The 14,508-nt window shown below is 39.1% G+C and overlaps 1 protein-coding gene across 1 annotated transcript in view; it reads right to left on the reverse strand.

Annotated features, from left to right (window-relative positions):
* MXRA8 (matrix remodeling associated 8) overlaps nt 1–8,398 on the reverse strand; it is a 39,758-nt gene extending 31,360 nt beyond the window's left edge. Inside the window, exon 1 of the mRNA XM_075189770.1 lies at nt 8,162–8,398. Within this exon, the coding sequence (XP_075045871.1) occupies nt 8,162–8,210 (49 nt within the window). The 5' untranslated portion in view covers nt 8,211–8,398. The remainder of the gene's footprint in view (nt 1–8,161) is intronic.
* Nucleotides 8,399–14,508: the final 6,110 nt, after the last annotated feature.

Here is a 14,508-nt window from a genome sequence, read left to right on the forward strand (position 1 = left end):
AGTGGCGCTATATAAATAGCTGATGATGATGATTGTAAAACTATCAAATTACAATCACTTACATTTTCTGTACCGACACTTCAAAATTTCCACATCCCCACTTTGACCTCTGATCTTTTATATATAAATGGTTTACATTTCTCTCTACAGCAGAGGGGCAAAATAAACATACAATGATAATGATACAGGAACATACAGTATGTTGAGGAAAATGCAGAGATAATCTGACAAGCAAAGGGAACTTTGCATTCTAGTTAGAAAGCACTATAAGAAAGTTATCCAGCAACACCCGGGTGACGATTGTCACCCTTCTCTAACGTAAGCTAATTTTCTTTGGTTTTCGCTCCTTCTTATTATATTCATACTTACCAACTTTATGGAGTTGTCTTCCGAGAGCCTGCTGGGGGAGGTGGGCGTGACGGGGGCGGGGCGCCAAAATCGCGTCATTTTGGGCCCACCCCCTGTGACGTAATGACGCAAACACATCATTTTACAGCGGGGCCGGGGCCAAATGCCGCGATTTACGGAGAATCGCGGCATTTTGGACCAAATTCTGCCCACTTCACTAGGAAGTGGGCAGAATTCGGGAGATTGCCATACTCTCCTGGGAGTCCTGGAGACTCTCCGAAGATGCGGGAGTCTCCCGGACATTCCGGGAGAGTTGGCAAGTATGCTAACATCTTTCTACTGTGCTTGTTCACTACTCTGTCACTCACATCGTTATTCATTTTCCAGCCTCTTATTCTCTTGACAAGATTTGACTCACTAACACCCACCAGTTTTATCTACAACTATTGTACTATTATATATTTATTGTTTATCTCGCACGCTCAGTCGCATTTATTTTCTCCTCCACTAGACACATTTCTGCCTGGTTAATTGGTGTTCATGCCCTTCTGACAGTAACCTCTATCCATTCATGCGTTCAAAGGTTTGCAATTTGCCAAATCTCTGCCCACGGAGCAGCGGAGACAGATACGGCCCTTATTCTTCATGTAGAACAAATGATGCCAGTTAGGATGACTGAATGTAGTAGGAATGAATGGTCCCACCCAACATTTGTAAGCCAATCACCTGTCATTCAAATGACAAAGGCCACAGGATAAAATTATTTTTTACAATATGACAGTTACAAATATCTCTTAGTTACCGTATTGTATCGGTCTTTAAAAAATAAGCCGTGTTTTTGGCTTTAAACAAAAGCAATTTTTCTTTTTCTTTTTTCACATTTTTCCTGGCATTGCTTGTTGGCGCAAGAGGAATTAGTAAATCTGATCATGTATTTATACACTGCGGAATTATATAAATGATCATGTACTTATACACTACGGAATTCTATAAACGATCATGTACTTATACACTACGGAATTCTATAAACGATCATGTACTTATACACTACGGAATTATATAAACGATCATGTACTCATACACCTCAGAATTATATACAGAAATAACAACAATTTCTACAGACTAGCTTTTTAGGAGCAACAACCTTGGCGGAGAGTTACCAATGTCCATAGTTTCCACAAACAGTCCAATGCTTTAACAATTTGTCCCTAACATCCTAACTCCCTAATTCCCTAACATACACACACACTAGGGTCAATTTGTTAGCAGCCAATTAACCTACCAGTATGTTTTTGGAGTGTGGGAGGAAACCGGAGCACCTGGAGGAAACACACACAAACACGGGGATAACATACAAACTCCTCACAGATAAGGCCATGGTCGGGAATTGAACTCGTGACCCCAGGGCTGCAAGGCAGAAGTGCTAACCACTAAGCCACCGTGCTGCCCTCCTATGCTCATTATCCAATGCTAGATTGCAAGCCTTAGTTCCCTAGAACCTGTTTCCTCTTAATTATGTTGCATCAGTTTGAGTTCAGAGGATTAAATCTGCGCTAAAATCATACCACCTAAACCAGGAATTATCTTAGATCTGTCTATGGCTGGTTGCCACGGTTTTAGTGGAGATTTGCAGCAAAGTTACTAAATAACTCTCAATTTTGCTGAAGTGGTTAAAAAATAAAATAAGTATTTATATCATCACAATGCCTCCAGGCCCTATTATTATTATAAACTCAGCACATCTATGTGAGACAAGTAGCAGTAACTTGACACATATCTGGAAAATGTGCAGTATCAGCACAAACACACCTGTGCTAAGTCATCTGTTTATTAGCTAGCAGGAACAGACCTATCTCATTATTCTCTAGTTATTATGCCCGTGCTAGTTAGGAATATGTTTTCATTGCAATCAACTCCAGCACTGGCACTTATAAAGAAAACACTGATGGATTCATAAAACTACGCAAGGCAATAAACTAAAGGCTTTCTGACATCTCTGAACATATATGGAAAGAATGGAGCAATTGCTTTATAAATGAAAAGTGAGATTTTATATAAGAAAAGGGTTTAACAGCAATGTCAATTCTCAGACTAATGGAAACATTGTCTTATCCTTATTCTCAATAGGTTTAGCAGTGTTGCTCAGTGTCAATATGCAGCAACAAAAGCTCCAATATTTTATTGTGCACAAAATAAATCCTTGGTTAATCTTCAGCAACTTCCTTGTTACTTTGGACAATAGTCCATAATATATTTGAAGCTTATGATGAGAAAAGCATAAGGGAGGGGTGGATAAAATGACAGAATTTAGAAACCAGTCAGGCAGCAACAGTAAGGTCTATAAAACTTATCCCTAAGGGCTTATACACACAGGGGTGTTGAAAAACAACGCCTGTATAGGCAAATCCTTGTGTTTGTACAGTGTGCACAGCATGATCTCAAATCCTACCTGCAGCATAGTCAACTATCAGCTTAAAGCAGCATTACCACTTATGGAGATGAGCGGAGAAGTATAGCTCTGTATCCTCCTTCTCGTAGCTTCTCATTAGATGGTAGTACTGGTTTAATGAGATCTCCTACAGTATCCCATTACATTGTACCAAGCATTAATGCTAATGTGTGCTGTCAGCGATGTTGAAGTTGATGCAGCATATTTACACCCTGCGAAAAGTATGCGCAGCGTATTTTATGCCTGTGTTTTTAATGTAAATACCCAATACTTATGTTCTGTCAATAAATGGACTTCATAAAATAAATGGACTTCAGACAAGCTTATGATATTCCTCAACCACCATCTTAATCTCCCTACGTTACCCTATTACCACGCTCTACACAGCTAACACAAGACAACAACCCTCTAACCAACATTGCCGCACACAGCCCACTCAATGCTTTTACCTTTGCATTCTAGCTGGTCCATTGTGCAATATGATGTAGCACATGCCCTTGTGTTTCAAACTCCCATTGTCCTATAGATTGTAAGCTTGCGAGCAGTGTTCTCTTACCTCTCTGTCTGTATGTATTACCCAGTATTGTCTTATAAATGTTTGTTCCCAATTATAAAGCGCTACAGAATTTGCTGGCGCTATATAAATAAATGTTGATGATGATGATGATAATATCAGCCAAGACATCCCCCTATGATCCCACAGAACACTAAACCAAGTCTCAAATCTATTTGGCATATAACATATCAGGACTTAAATAATACAAAATATACATTTAAGATAGGTAAGCCAACACCTAATATGGATTGATGTGGCTAATGATCATGGCATGTGGCCTGAATCTGTGTTCCCATGTTCCCCTTAAACTGTACACTGGTCCAAAGACAGTCAAGAGAACTAATGTGTTAATTACCTCCTGTATGGCAGATGAAAATTAATGCTGCTTGATAATATCTAGACAACAATTTGAGAGGTGATTGGCTCACATGTTACATTCTTTAAGTGGACCTTTTGTCATTAGCAGTGTTAGTAGAATTAAGAGATGACTACAACGGCTCAGCACAGAACTGAAATAAAATTTCAGCAAATTGTTAGGGTTATATATACTGTATGTCAGGGTGAATATATGCTCTCCAGATGTTAGCGAAGTAGAGTCATGTGACGGACACTGACGGATTCACAAAACTCTCTTTTTACATATCAGGACATAATTAACAAAGTTCTCACGAGGTCCTAACATTTTATAAATTTAATTTCATGTGACCAATAACACAAACCAGATTTTACTTTGTCATTATTTATTCAACACAAAGTTAGCTAACATGAAGAAGCCTTGTGTGAAAAGTAGGTACAATCCATGATTCTTGTAGAACCAACCTTACAAGCAATAAAAGTAATAATTTTCTGTATGAGTTTACAAGTCTATTACAACGTATTTGAGGAATTTTTGTCCACTCCTCCTTACAACACTGCTCCAGTTCACTGATTTTAGACTAGACCTTACTTAAAGTCTTAGCAGAGTATCTAGTGGGGTTGAGGTCAAAACTTGGCCATTTCACCCTTGATTCTTTTCTTTTTCAGATCTGCTGGTGTGGATCATTGTCCTATTATATGACCCATATTTAGTCAAGCTTCCGTTCTTAGACAGATGGCCTCACACTTTCCTCTAGAATACTCTGGTACAAAGAGGAGTTCACGGTGGACTAAATGGCCGCGAGGTGTCAAAGTACTGTGGCTGAAAACAAAATCCAAACCATCACCCCTGCTCCACCGAGCTTGAGGGCTGGTATGAGGTTCTTGTGGTGATACCCTGTGTTTGGTTTCTGCCAAACATGGTGTTATGCATTAAGACCAAACAACTCAACTTCAGTCTCCTATGTTGTTCCAGAAGTCTTGAAGTCCTTAAGTTTGATAAATCTAATCCAATGTGACAATTAACAAACACCAAAATAATCTAAGAAGCCATGTGTGGAAAAGTACAATTCATGATTCTTGTAGACCCATGATTCTGATGGTAGAGTCATGAACTTTAAACCTGTTGATCCCAGGATGCAGCTTATTCAAGCTTCTCTGTAGGGTTGCCAACTCAAGGGAAAAACATTAATTAGGCTCTGAGACTGGCTGTTTGGGACCATGTGAGATTAGTATTTAAGGGGTAAATTTATCAAAGTGTCGGTTTCAAAAAATGGAGATGTTGCCTATAGCAACCAATCAGATTCTAGTTATCATTTATTTAGTACATTCTACAAAATGACAGGTAGAATGTGATTGGTTGCTATAGGCAACATCTCCACTTTTTCAAACTTGCAGCTGGATATATTTACCCCAAATGTCATCTGACTTCAGCTGGTCCCTTATTATTAAAGGGATGAATTTACAATTCCAGGTGGTAGAAGTAGAATTTATAGTCACTCTCAGAAGCGCTACTGCACAAGGTAATACAAGGGATTTTAGGGAAGTTTAGGGAAAGACACAGGTATTTGTGACATGATGCTCCAACTCATGGAAAAGTTAATTCAGAAAACCCTAAGCCTCAAACATTCTGAATAAAAGGTCCTGTACATGTATATATATTTATATGCACAGCCAAGCATTGAGAACAGAACTTATAGGACTGGATAAATAGTGAAAAAGTGATCTATATTTCACCAAAAATGTTTTGATCGGAGAAGAAGACCTTATTTGAAGATTGTCACAGACTCTCACTGAAACTTCAATTGCTTTGCGAAATAAGACTCTCCCTTTTCATTCTTTATCCAGCTCTATCAGTTCAGTACTCTCTGGCTTAATAAAATAGATTTGGCGTTGTAATGTATTTTGTGTGATCACAAGCTATAAACAATGGTGCAACAGTTTTCAGGAAAGGTTTTGTAATGTGATGGTTTTGTCAGTCCAGAGATACCACATTCCCAAATAATTCCTATGCCATTGTAATAGAATTTACAATCTCAGTAAAACAATATCTATCTATCTATCTCTCATATCTCTATCTATCTACCTCTCATCTATCTATCAATCTATCTATCTGTCATCTATATATTTGTCTGTTTGTCTATCTATCTATCTCATATATCTATCTATCTATCTATCTATCTATCTATCTACCTCTCATCTATCTATCCATCTATCTGTCATCTATATATTTGTCTGTCTGTCTATCTCATATCTCTATCTATCTATCTATCTATCTCATATCTCTATCTATCTACCTCTCATCTATCTATCTATCTACCTCTCATCTATCTATCTATCTATCTATCTATCTATCTATCTATCTGTCATCTATATATTTGTCTGTCTATCTCATATCTCTATCTATCTATCTATCTATCTATCTATCTATCTATCTATCTATCTATCTATCTATCTATCTATCTGTCATCTATATATTTGTCTGTCTGTCTGTCTATCTCATATCTCTATCTATCTATCTATCTATCTATCTATCTATCTATCTATCTATCGATCAATCTTATATATCTCTCTATCTATCTATCTCATATATCTCTCATATATCTATCTATCTATCTATCATATCTATCATATCTCTATCTATATCTATATATCTATCTATCTATCTCTCATATCTCTATCTATCTATATATCTCATATCTATCTATATATCTATCTATATATCTCTCATATCTCTATCTATCTATCCTGTGATTGAGGATTGCAGTGGCGTAGTATGGATCTATTCTGTAATACCTGAAAGCTGAATAGCTGAAGTATGTAACTATACACAAGTGAATCATACTCCACGACTATCCCTCTTTCTGAAGGGATGTTCTTTTTTATACTAAACTTCCCCTGTCCACCATCTAAATGTCCCATCTCTTTGGTTGTGATGTCCTGACATGTGGGGTAAACACTTCCAGTAGATCCCTTCTATGCCTGTATGACTCACAGATTCAACATAATAACCTCCAACATATGTACTTGTGGCGCTTGGTGCTGGTCATAGCTATGTACAGTATACAGATCTGCTTAGACTAGCCTTAAGTTCCCCTCTCCGGTTAGTTAAAATGTTGGAAGCTATGGAAATGAACCCAAAAAATAACAGCCCCAAAAATGAAATATATAAGATAAATAAAGGTTCTCATGTTAAAAAACACTTACTAGAACTTACTTCCACTAATCCGAAGTAAAAGGGTGAATTATCTGCCCCTTTAATATACAAATGACATTTGTCTTTCATGGAAAATGCTGCTGTACAAAAAATAAATAATAGCTAATGTTTCACCCTGGCCCTGACGTGGTATTCTGTATCCTTACGTACACTGTACTGTACCAACTGCACGAAGGGACATACTGCCAAATGCCGATGGCTGTACAAACACATTGTAGAACCAAAAGTAAAACGATACAAACTGGACCAAAAATGACATGAACAGCAGCCCAGCAACAACAACCGGGCAGCCAATGATGACAATTATATTAATAGCTGGGGGACAATCCTGCGAAAATTGAGCATTACAGTTTGCAAAACCCTTCTTTGCACACTCTTATCTGTTATAGAACCATACTCCGACTCTTAAAAAATAAATCCAATTATTTTCCTTAAATCAATTCTTCTCGGTGTCTATATCATATTTGGGGGTATATTTACTAAACTGCGGGTTTGAAAAAGTGGAGATGTTGCCTATAGCAACCAATCAGATTCTGTTACTTTGTAGAATGTACTAAATAATTAATAACTAGCATCTGATTGGTTGTTATAGGCATCATCTCCACTTTTGCAAACTCGCAGTTTAGTAAATCTAAACCTTGGGGCTAGATTTACTAAGCTGCAGGTTTGAAAAAGTGGGGATGTTGCCTATAGCAACCAATCAGATTCTAGCTATTTATTTAGTACCTTCTACAAAATGACAGCTAGAATCTGATTGGTTGCTATAGGCAACATCCCCACTTTTTCAAACCCGCAGTTTAGTAAATCTAGCCCTTGGTGTCTCATTTTAAAGCTACACTACAGTCGACCATATATTACAATAACTAGTGCATGTTATCACTAGCCTCCTACAAATTAACTTTTGCACTACTGAACTGTATAACACTGCTCCACTGACGTGAAAACCAAAATCCGGCTGCAAGGGCATGCTGCAACTTGTAGTTCCTTCAACACTTCCAACAGGTTGCCTAAGCCTGCATTAGCCAGTTCTGCCAACTGATTGCTCTCCAGCGGTTGTTGAACTGATTGTTCTGCCAGCCACAGCGCAGAGTACAGTTCAATCACAGCTGAAGAGCTACAGGTTTGCCTTCAGCTGTTGTATCTGTGCACTATAAAAGCTGATCTTCTTCATCATCCTTATACAAAATGAGGCACATTCCTCCCAATAGAAACTTTAGTTAATAAAGGAAAATCTTACTGTGCAAAATAACAAGCTGGCATAACAGAAGTCTGTGCATTATCCCCATCTCTCCAGCTCAGCTGTTGTAGTTCTGGATCACCTGTGTGTCAGTTTACCCGTCTCTTGGTCTTGTTATTGTGCTGCTAAGGGGCGATGTGACATCACTCCTCTGTGGATATTCATACACAGCTCAACATCTGCATAAAGTCTTTCTCTGCCCCCCCCTAATAACTTGCAGACTTTTTTTCTTGCTCTACCCAATCCTGTCCCAGCAGCTCTGCTCTGATCCAGCCTCTCACACACAGATCCAGAAACAACTGTGATCTATGAGACCTCCTCTTTTCCCTTCACCCCTCTCTTTTTTTGCATGAAATTTATTTTCTGGGAAGTCTGTACGAGATCCAGCTGTTGTTAGTGGAAGTTGTTTTTGATGAGCCTCCTCTTTGTTTGCATTTAACTTTTTCATGCAAAGTGCTAAGCAATGGTGTGTAGTCACTGTAGACTCATGAAGGATTTGCAGCCCCTTCGGATTAGACAAGGGTTCATTAAAAGTATAAATATTATTTTTGGAGGGGGTGACTCAGAGGAATTAACACGTTACGGGAAACCAACTACATAACAGAAAGGGGGAAAGGTTATTATATTACTCTTAGGGGTATATTTACTAAACGGCGGGTTTGAAAAAGTGGAGATGTTGCCTATAGCAACCAATCAGATTCTAGCTATCATTTATTTAGTGCATTCTATAAAACGAAAGCTAGAATCTGATTGGTTGCTATAGGCAACATCTCCATTTCTTCAAACCCGCAGTTTAGTAAATCTAGCCCTTAATCTGTTTAACATACTCCCAAAAAATCTACAGTTTATTTATATTTTTTGAAACAATGTTTTTAGTGGTGATAAGAAACTGCTTTGTGATGTGATGCTGAAGTGTTGCAAATATTTTGACCCACTTCTTTTAGACAATCAGGTGCCGAGTACAGTGCACAATCAGTATTTCCTGTGAGATTACACACAGATACAGCTGGCTGCAATAATTTATCATGGAAAGTATTATGGCTGCTGCTAAGTATTATGTAACAGGACTTTTCTACATACAAATGGGCAGTTTGTACATAGGGGATCTCATGTAGACTTAGACGCAATTTCTGTCTAAAATACGGACGTAAATTGTACCCCAAAAAAAGACATTTTACAGCATCTGTTGAACCCGACGCATCTCAGCTGATCGTCATCATTATCAGTCAGTAACTTACACCAGCGGTTGAGCACCCGCAAGTTTCCCGGATCGGGGCAATTGCCTCCCCTAGCAGGGGCTTGCTGCCGGCGACTGAACACTATGTGCAGGTCCGTTGGACAGAGACAGGCAGGGAGAGTGTGCTGCCCGGCTGCTCTGATTGTGTTTTAAAAACAAAAGCCATGATGATGATCCTGCATTGCTCACACAGGCAGTAATTAAAAATCTGTCACAGAGAGAAAGCTAAAAAATACTGTGCCAAAACTTATTCCCTTACTAAGGGCTGTATATGTTTCACTGTGCGTGTATCTTAGATAAGGAACATGTTTTCAGTTTGTTTTTCTAATACATTAATCAATGGCTGTAGATTTAACTTTGTCATAACACATTTAGCTGGTAGCCCTGGTGGTCTGCTGCTCCATAGCTTCAAGTTGACTATGGTTAACTACACACTGACTGGCTATTCCTTAGAAGGGCTCACCTTGAAATCTTTAGGGGTACACAGACAACAATTGAATTGACTCGTAATATTCTCTTTAGCTATGCTGAGACATCAATAGTGTGACACATTTTTTGATGCTAGTAACTATTTTTACTACTTAGATATAGTAATAAAACTGTCCTAAAGTATTAGAATTAGCAACTGGATGGCGAAAGGTAACATTGATTGAACAATGTGTGAATCATTATTTTGATTATTCCATTCCATTTTCTGAGTTTTAGGAGGTCAAGTGGGCACAAGCACATCTCATCTTAATCGGGCAGCATGGTGGCTTAGTGGTTAGCACTTCAACCTTACAGCACTGGGGTCATAAGTTCAATTTCCAGAGCATGGCCTTATCTGTGTGGAGTTTGTATGTTCTGCGTGTGTGGGTATCCTTCTCCGCTCCAAGACACAATCTTGGTCTTTGTGTATGTTAGGTAACTTAGACTGTAAGCTCCAATGGGGCAGGGACTGATGTGAGTTCTCTGTACAGCGCTGTAATATTAGTGGTGCTATATAAATAGATGATGATCTCAACTATGGTTTATTAAAATATATATTTTCCAACCGAGTTTAGCCTTTAATAAAAAATGCCATTTTAAATCCTATCTGCAAAGTAGCTCAAAAATCTGCAATTTAAAAAAAAAAACAATGGTCGATAAATAATGGCTGCAGATTTACTGAAGTCGCAAAAGCTCATTTGCGAAACTGCAAAACTGTGCAAATCCACCAGTTTTCCAGGTAAAGACATGCATTTGAGGGACCAACATTGTGGCTTCAGAGTTGTGCAAAAATTAGCAAAGGAGAAGTTGAGCAGATTGCGCCACCTTCCTTGGTGTGCACAGAAACAGGATTTTGTTTTGCGAGATGACATTATTTAAATGAGATCATGTGGTGGCACGAAAGACATTTAGAGATGCAGAAAATGTGCCTTTAGAGGAAGATTCCCTATTTTGTGGGAGGGTGCAAACCATTTTCCCGCCACCTCAAAGGTGGCAGAGATGAGGTCTTACCCTGTGGTTTTTTAATGGGTCAAATATTGCACCTCTTAGTTGCACTTTTGTGGGAAAGTAAATTTCTTGGAGCACTTTGACCAATATAATAAAAACACTCAAACACACAAAAGTGACACATGTACCGATATCTTCAACTCTCATGTTTATCAGATAAATTAAGCAAAATTTAGTTATTTTTTAGTTGAAAAATGCAAAAGTTAAATTAATAAAGTCGAGATCTTATAGTGTCAATAGGCTGCGCTGACATTTCACTCTCTCCTTCATTTACATTTCAAAGGGAGGAATGAATAGCGCCATGATAAATGTTCTACTGTTATTCCGGTAAACTTAACCTGGATTTCTGCTCGCGGCTCAAGGTCAGTGTTTAAATTACCATAATAACAGTAATTACGCGCACTTTTACCATAATAACGGTAATAGTGCGCAGGACGCATTATTTTTTTACAGTAACGCGGCCAATTGAACCTGCCCCAAGGTGTCTGAACACAGATTGGTTTTCTATTGGGAGTTTGAGAACCGAATAGTGGGTGTGCACTTGCACAAATAAAGTCGAGGAGTTCTGCATTTTTTGCCGTATATAAATAAACCTTACTTTCAGTACTTGTGTTTTCCTGAGTCCCAGTAGGAATGCTAAGGTTGGACCTACCCTGCTTAAATTTGTTTTAGTTTGCTTTATATCTGTAGCAAATGCTTCAATGAAATTGAAAAATCCCACGAAAACATGTTTTTTATTTAAAATGTGAATAAATATTGGCAGACGTTTACGGGCAATGCATTGCAAACTAGTGCAGCTATTGTAACTCTGTATTTAGCTTGGAATCAAACACATATGGATTGCCAATGAGCAAAAGTCTCTTCTAAGTATGGTCTCCTATCATAATTGCAATCCTGAACTTTTCATGTTTTCTCCTGTAGCCATTTCATTACACAGTAACGAGTACCAGGGCTGCCATTTCAATGTTGGAGAAGCAGCTGACTGAAGGAGAAAGCAAATATTTAAATATTTTAAAGTTCTGGGAGGAGCAGGGAGACTTGTTTGTACACCCCGTTAAGGATCATGTTGATCCTGGCCCTCAGGTTAACGTACAGACCCAGTGTCAGAAGCTAGGGCCCTTTATGAGTCATCTGTAACCTCTGAACAGAGAAGTAAATAGAAGCTTTGGCTGCAGAGCTTGCACTCGTGTCTTCTGACACTCCATGGAGAATCAACCTGGAATAGCATAGTATTGTTGCAGCACCAGACTTTGTTGCTTGCTAAAGATCCAATCAACTCCTAGAAATGAGAAAGGTGATGACCTAGACAGGAGTTGAAAGCCGGGCTTCTGCCTCGGCCAATCCGAGATCACCCTCTGGGGAGGGGGGCATGGCAGAGTGAGAGTCTGGGAAGAAAGTGGTAACTTCTCCAGAGACATGGTATAAACTCCCCCCCTTCCTTACACGGGCTGGACTTATGCCATTTATCAGGCCCACCAGGGCTAGCATGGGGGTGGTAATGGAGAGAATGGAATGTTGTATGAGTGTCATTTATGATTATAATTATTTAGCCTACTTTTATGTAAAACCACAACTGTGGAAATTACAGAGCACCATCCTGGGTGCAGACTGTGTGCAAATAACAGCCATCCATTATCTGCAATTACAGTGCTCCTCACCAATCACATTCCTCTCTACACCCCACCACCACCTCATAGCCTCCCACAGCTCTCTGCATGAACCTCGCTCTGTGAGCATGGCGGTGCAAGAGGGGGAGACTATGCTACACCTCATTCCACCAGTAAGTACAGGCAGCAGGGACGATATAGGGAGCTAGAGGGAAGGGGGCAGATATGAGCATGGGACAGCTGGGAGGAACCAATTTAAACTGCTGATGCCACAGAATAGTAGGTGACAATGGTGATATTAGAATGCACTAAGTAACAATGGAATATAAGTTATGTTCCATGGTTACTTAGTGCATTCTAGTATTTATTACGTAATGTAACTGGATGTAATTTTGGCATAACATGTAATCAGGCGGCCAATGCTATTAACCAGTCATACTGAACTCAGATTGTGCTGTACAGTAAGTATGTGTCAAATATGTTCTTTTTGTAGCCTGAGTGAGTGAATTTTACAGCACAGTGATGCAGGTGATTAAAGGTCCATAGATTTATTTTTCCTGTAGGGTCTTACATTTATAATTCCTATATATCTGTTCTGGGTTAAAAAGCCAAAAAACTCAGCTCTAAACTATGCAGGAACCAATATCGTTTTCAGATGTCATTTTGCTGTTACATAAAACCTGTTACAGCTCGCAGTATATGTTGGATTTCTGAAGGTTCTATGGAACAGAGGATTCTGGGTAGGATCACATGATCAGGCTCACCTGGGAAGCCATAAACGTGTTCAAGCAGACAGCCTACAGCTGTTTGTGTCTGGAAACATGTTCGGAAGACTGGTTTTAATTAAAAAAAAAATAAGAAAGGAGTTTTAGTAAGATACTATTAACGTGCAAATCCTTTGGGAAGATCTCGCTATGAGTGTGCCTCTGAAGAACGCTTTATAGAGAATAAGTTGTGTATTTAAAAATATCCCTTTTTCTCACAAACAGTAATAAAACATATGGATATTGTTTGGGTGCATGTCTTCTTTACATATTTAAATTTACAAATGTCAAGGTTTGTCTTGACATTTTGTTCACTCTTAGGGGAAAATGTTTTAAGGATCTAAAAAGTGATTTCATTCTCCATTCTATTTGTCCCTATTTGTTTTCTTATCAATTGGCAAATTCTAAAACCAGCCACAGGACTAGCCAGCTTTGACCAATTATCTGGTTAGGCTGGTCAGCTCAGGGCAGGGTTCCACTTTAAGGAGGGGGAGAGGAGGTAAAGAAAGTAGCATGACCTGCCTCTAGGGAGACCCTCAGCCACCCACTGAAAAGTGCTGGGGCTCATCCACACTTACTTGGGCAGTGTGGGCCAGGGTAGTGAATTATGTAGAAAGTAGGAAGGATGGTCTCTTTGTCAACCCTGGTTCATGTATAATTGCCCCAGCCCTCACTCTTCTTTCTTGATGGAACGTAATCCAAAGGGAGATTTAAAAACAATAAAAAATATATCACCCCATGAACTCTTGTACATTTTATTAATGAAGGCGGGAGTATGATAAATCCCTGTGTGAATGGCTGTAGGGGCCAGCCAATCAAAAACAAGAGATAGATTGACTGGGGAAGGGGAGTGTAGGAGCGTTTCAGCTACACTTACTTAGCGCTGGTTGTCGCTAGTTTGAGGAGGTGCTTTTTATGGCTATTTTATGATAAATGATAGTAAAATGTCCTTTGACGAAATATGACTTCAGTCCTTTGTAAATGTACTCCTTAAATGTCATAACAATAACACAACCATCTCAGCAGTGGTGGAACTACCGGCAAGGGATGTGACTGTTAACGGTTCTGGAGGTGTGGGGTACTGGGCAATATCGGTCAACCCTCTTGATGCCCCCACTCTGCATATATGTCATACAAGCTTGTTACCGAGGTGAAGGGGTGGAACACATCATTGCCGAACCCCATAGCAAAAGTTGGGGGAAGGCCTGGTGATGCCGTGTTGCACCCATCTATCTCAGTGACAGCCTTGTAAAACATAAACTT

The sequence above is a fragment of the Mixophyes fleayi genome, chromosome 11 (assembly GCF_038048845.1).
Source record: "Mixophyes fleayi isolate aMixFle1 chromosome 11, aMixFle1.hap1, whole genome shotgun sequence".
NCBI lineage: Eukaryota > Metazoa > Chordata > Amphibia > Anura > Limnodynastidae > Mixophyes > Mixophyes fleayi.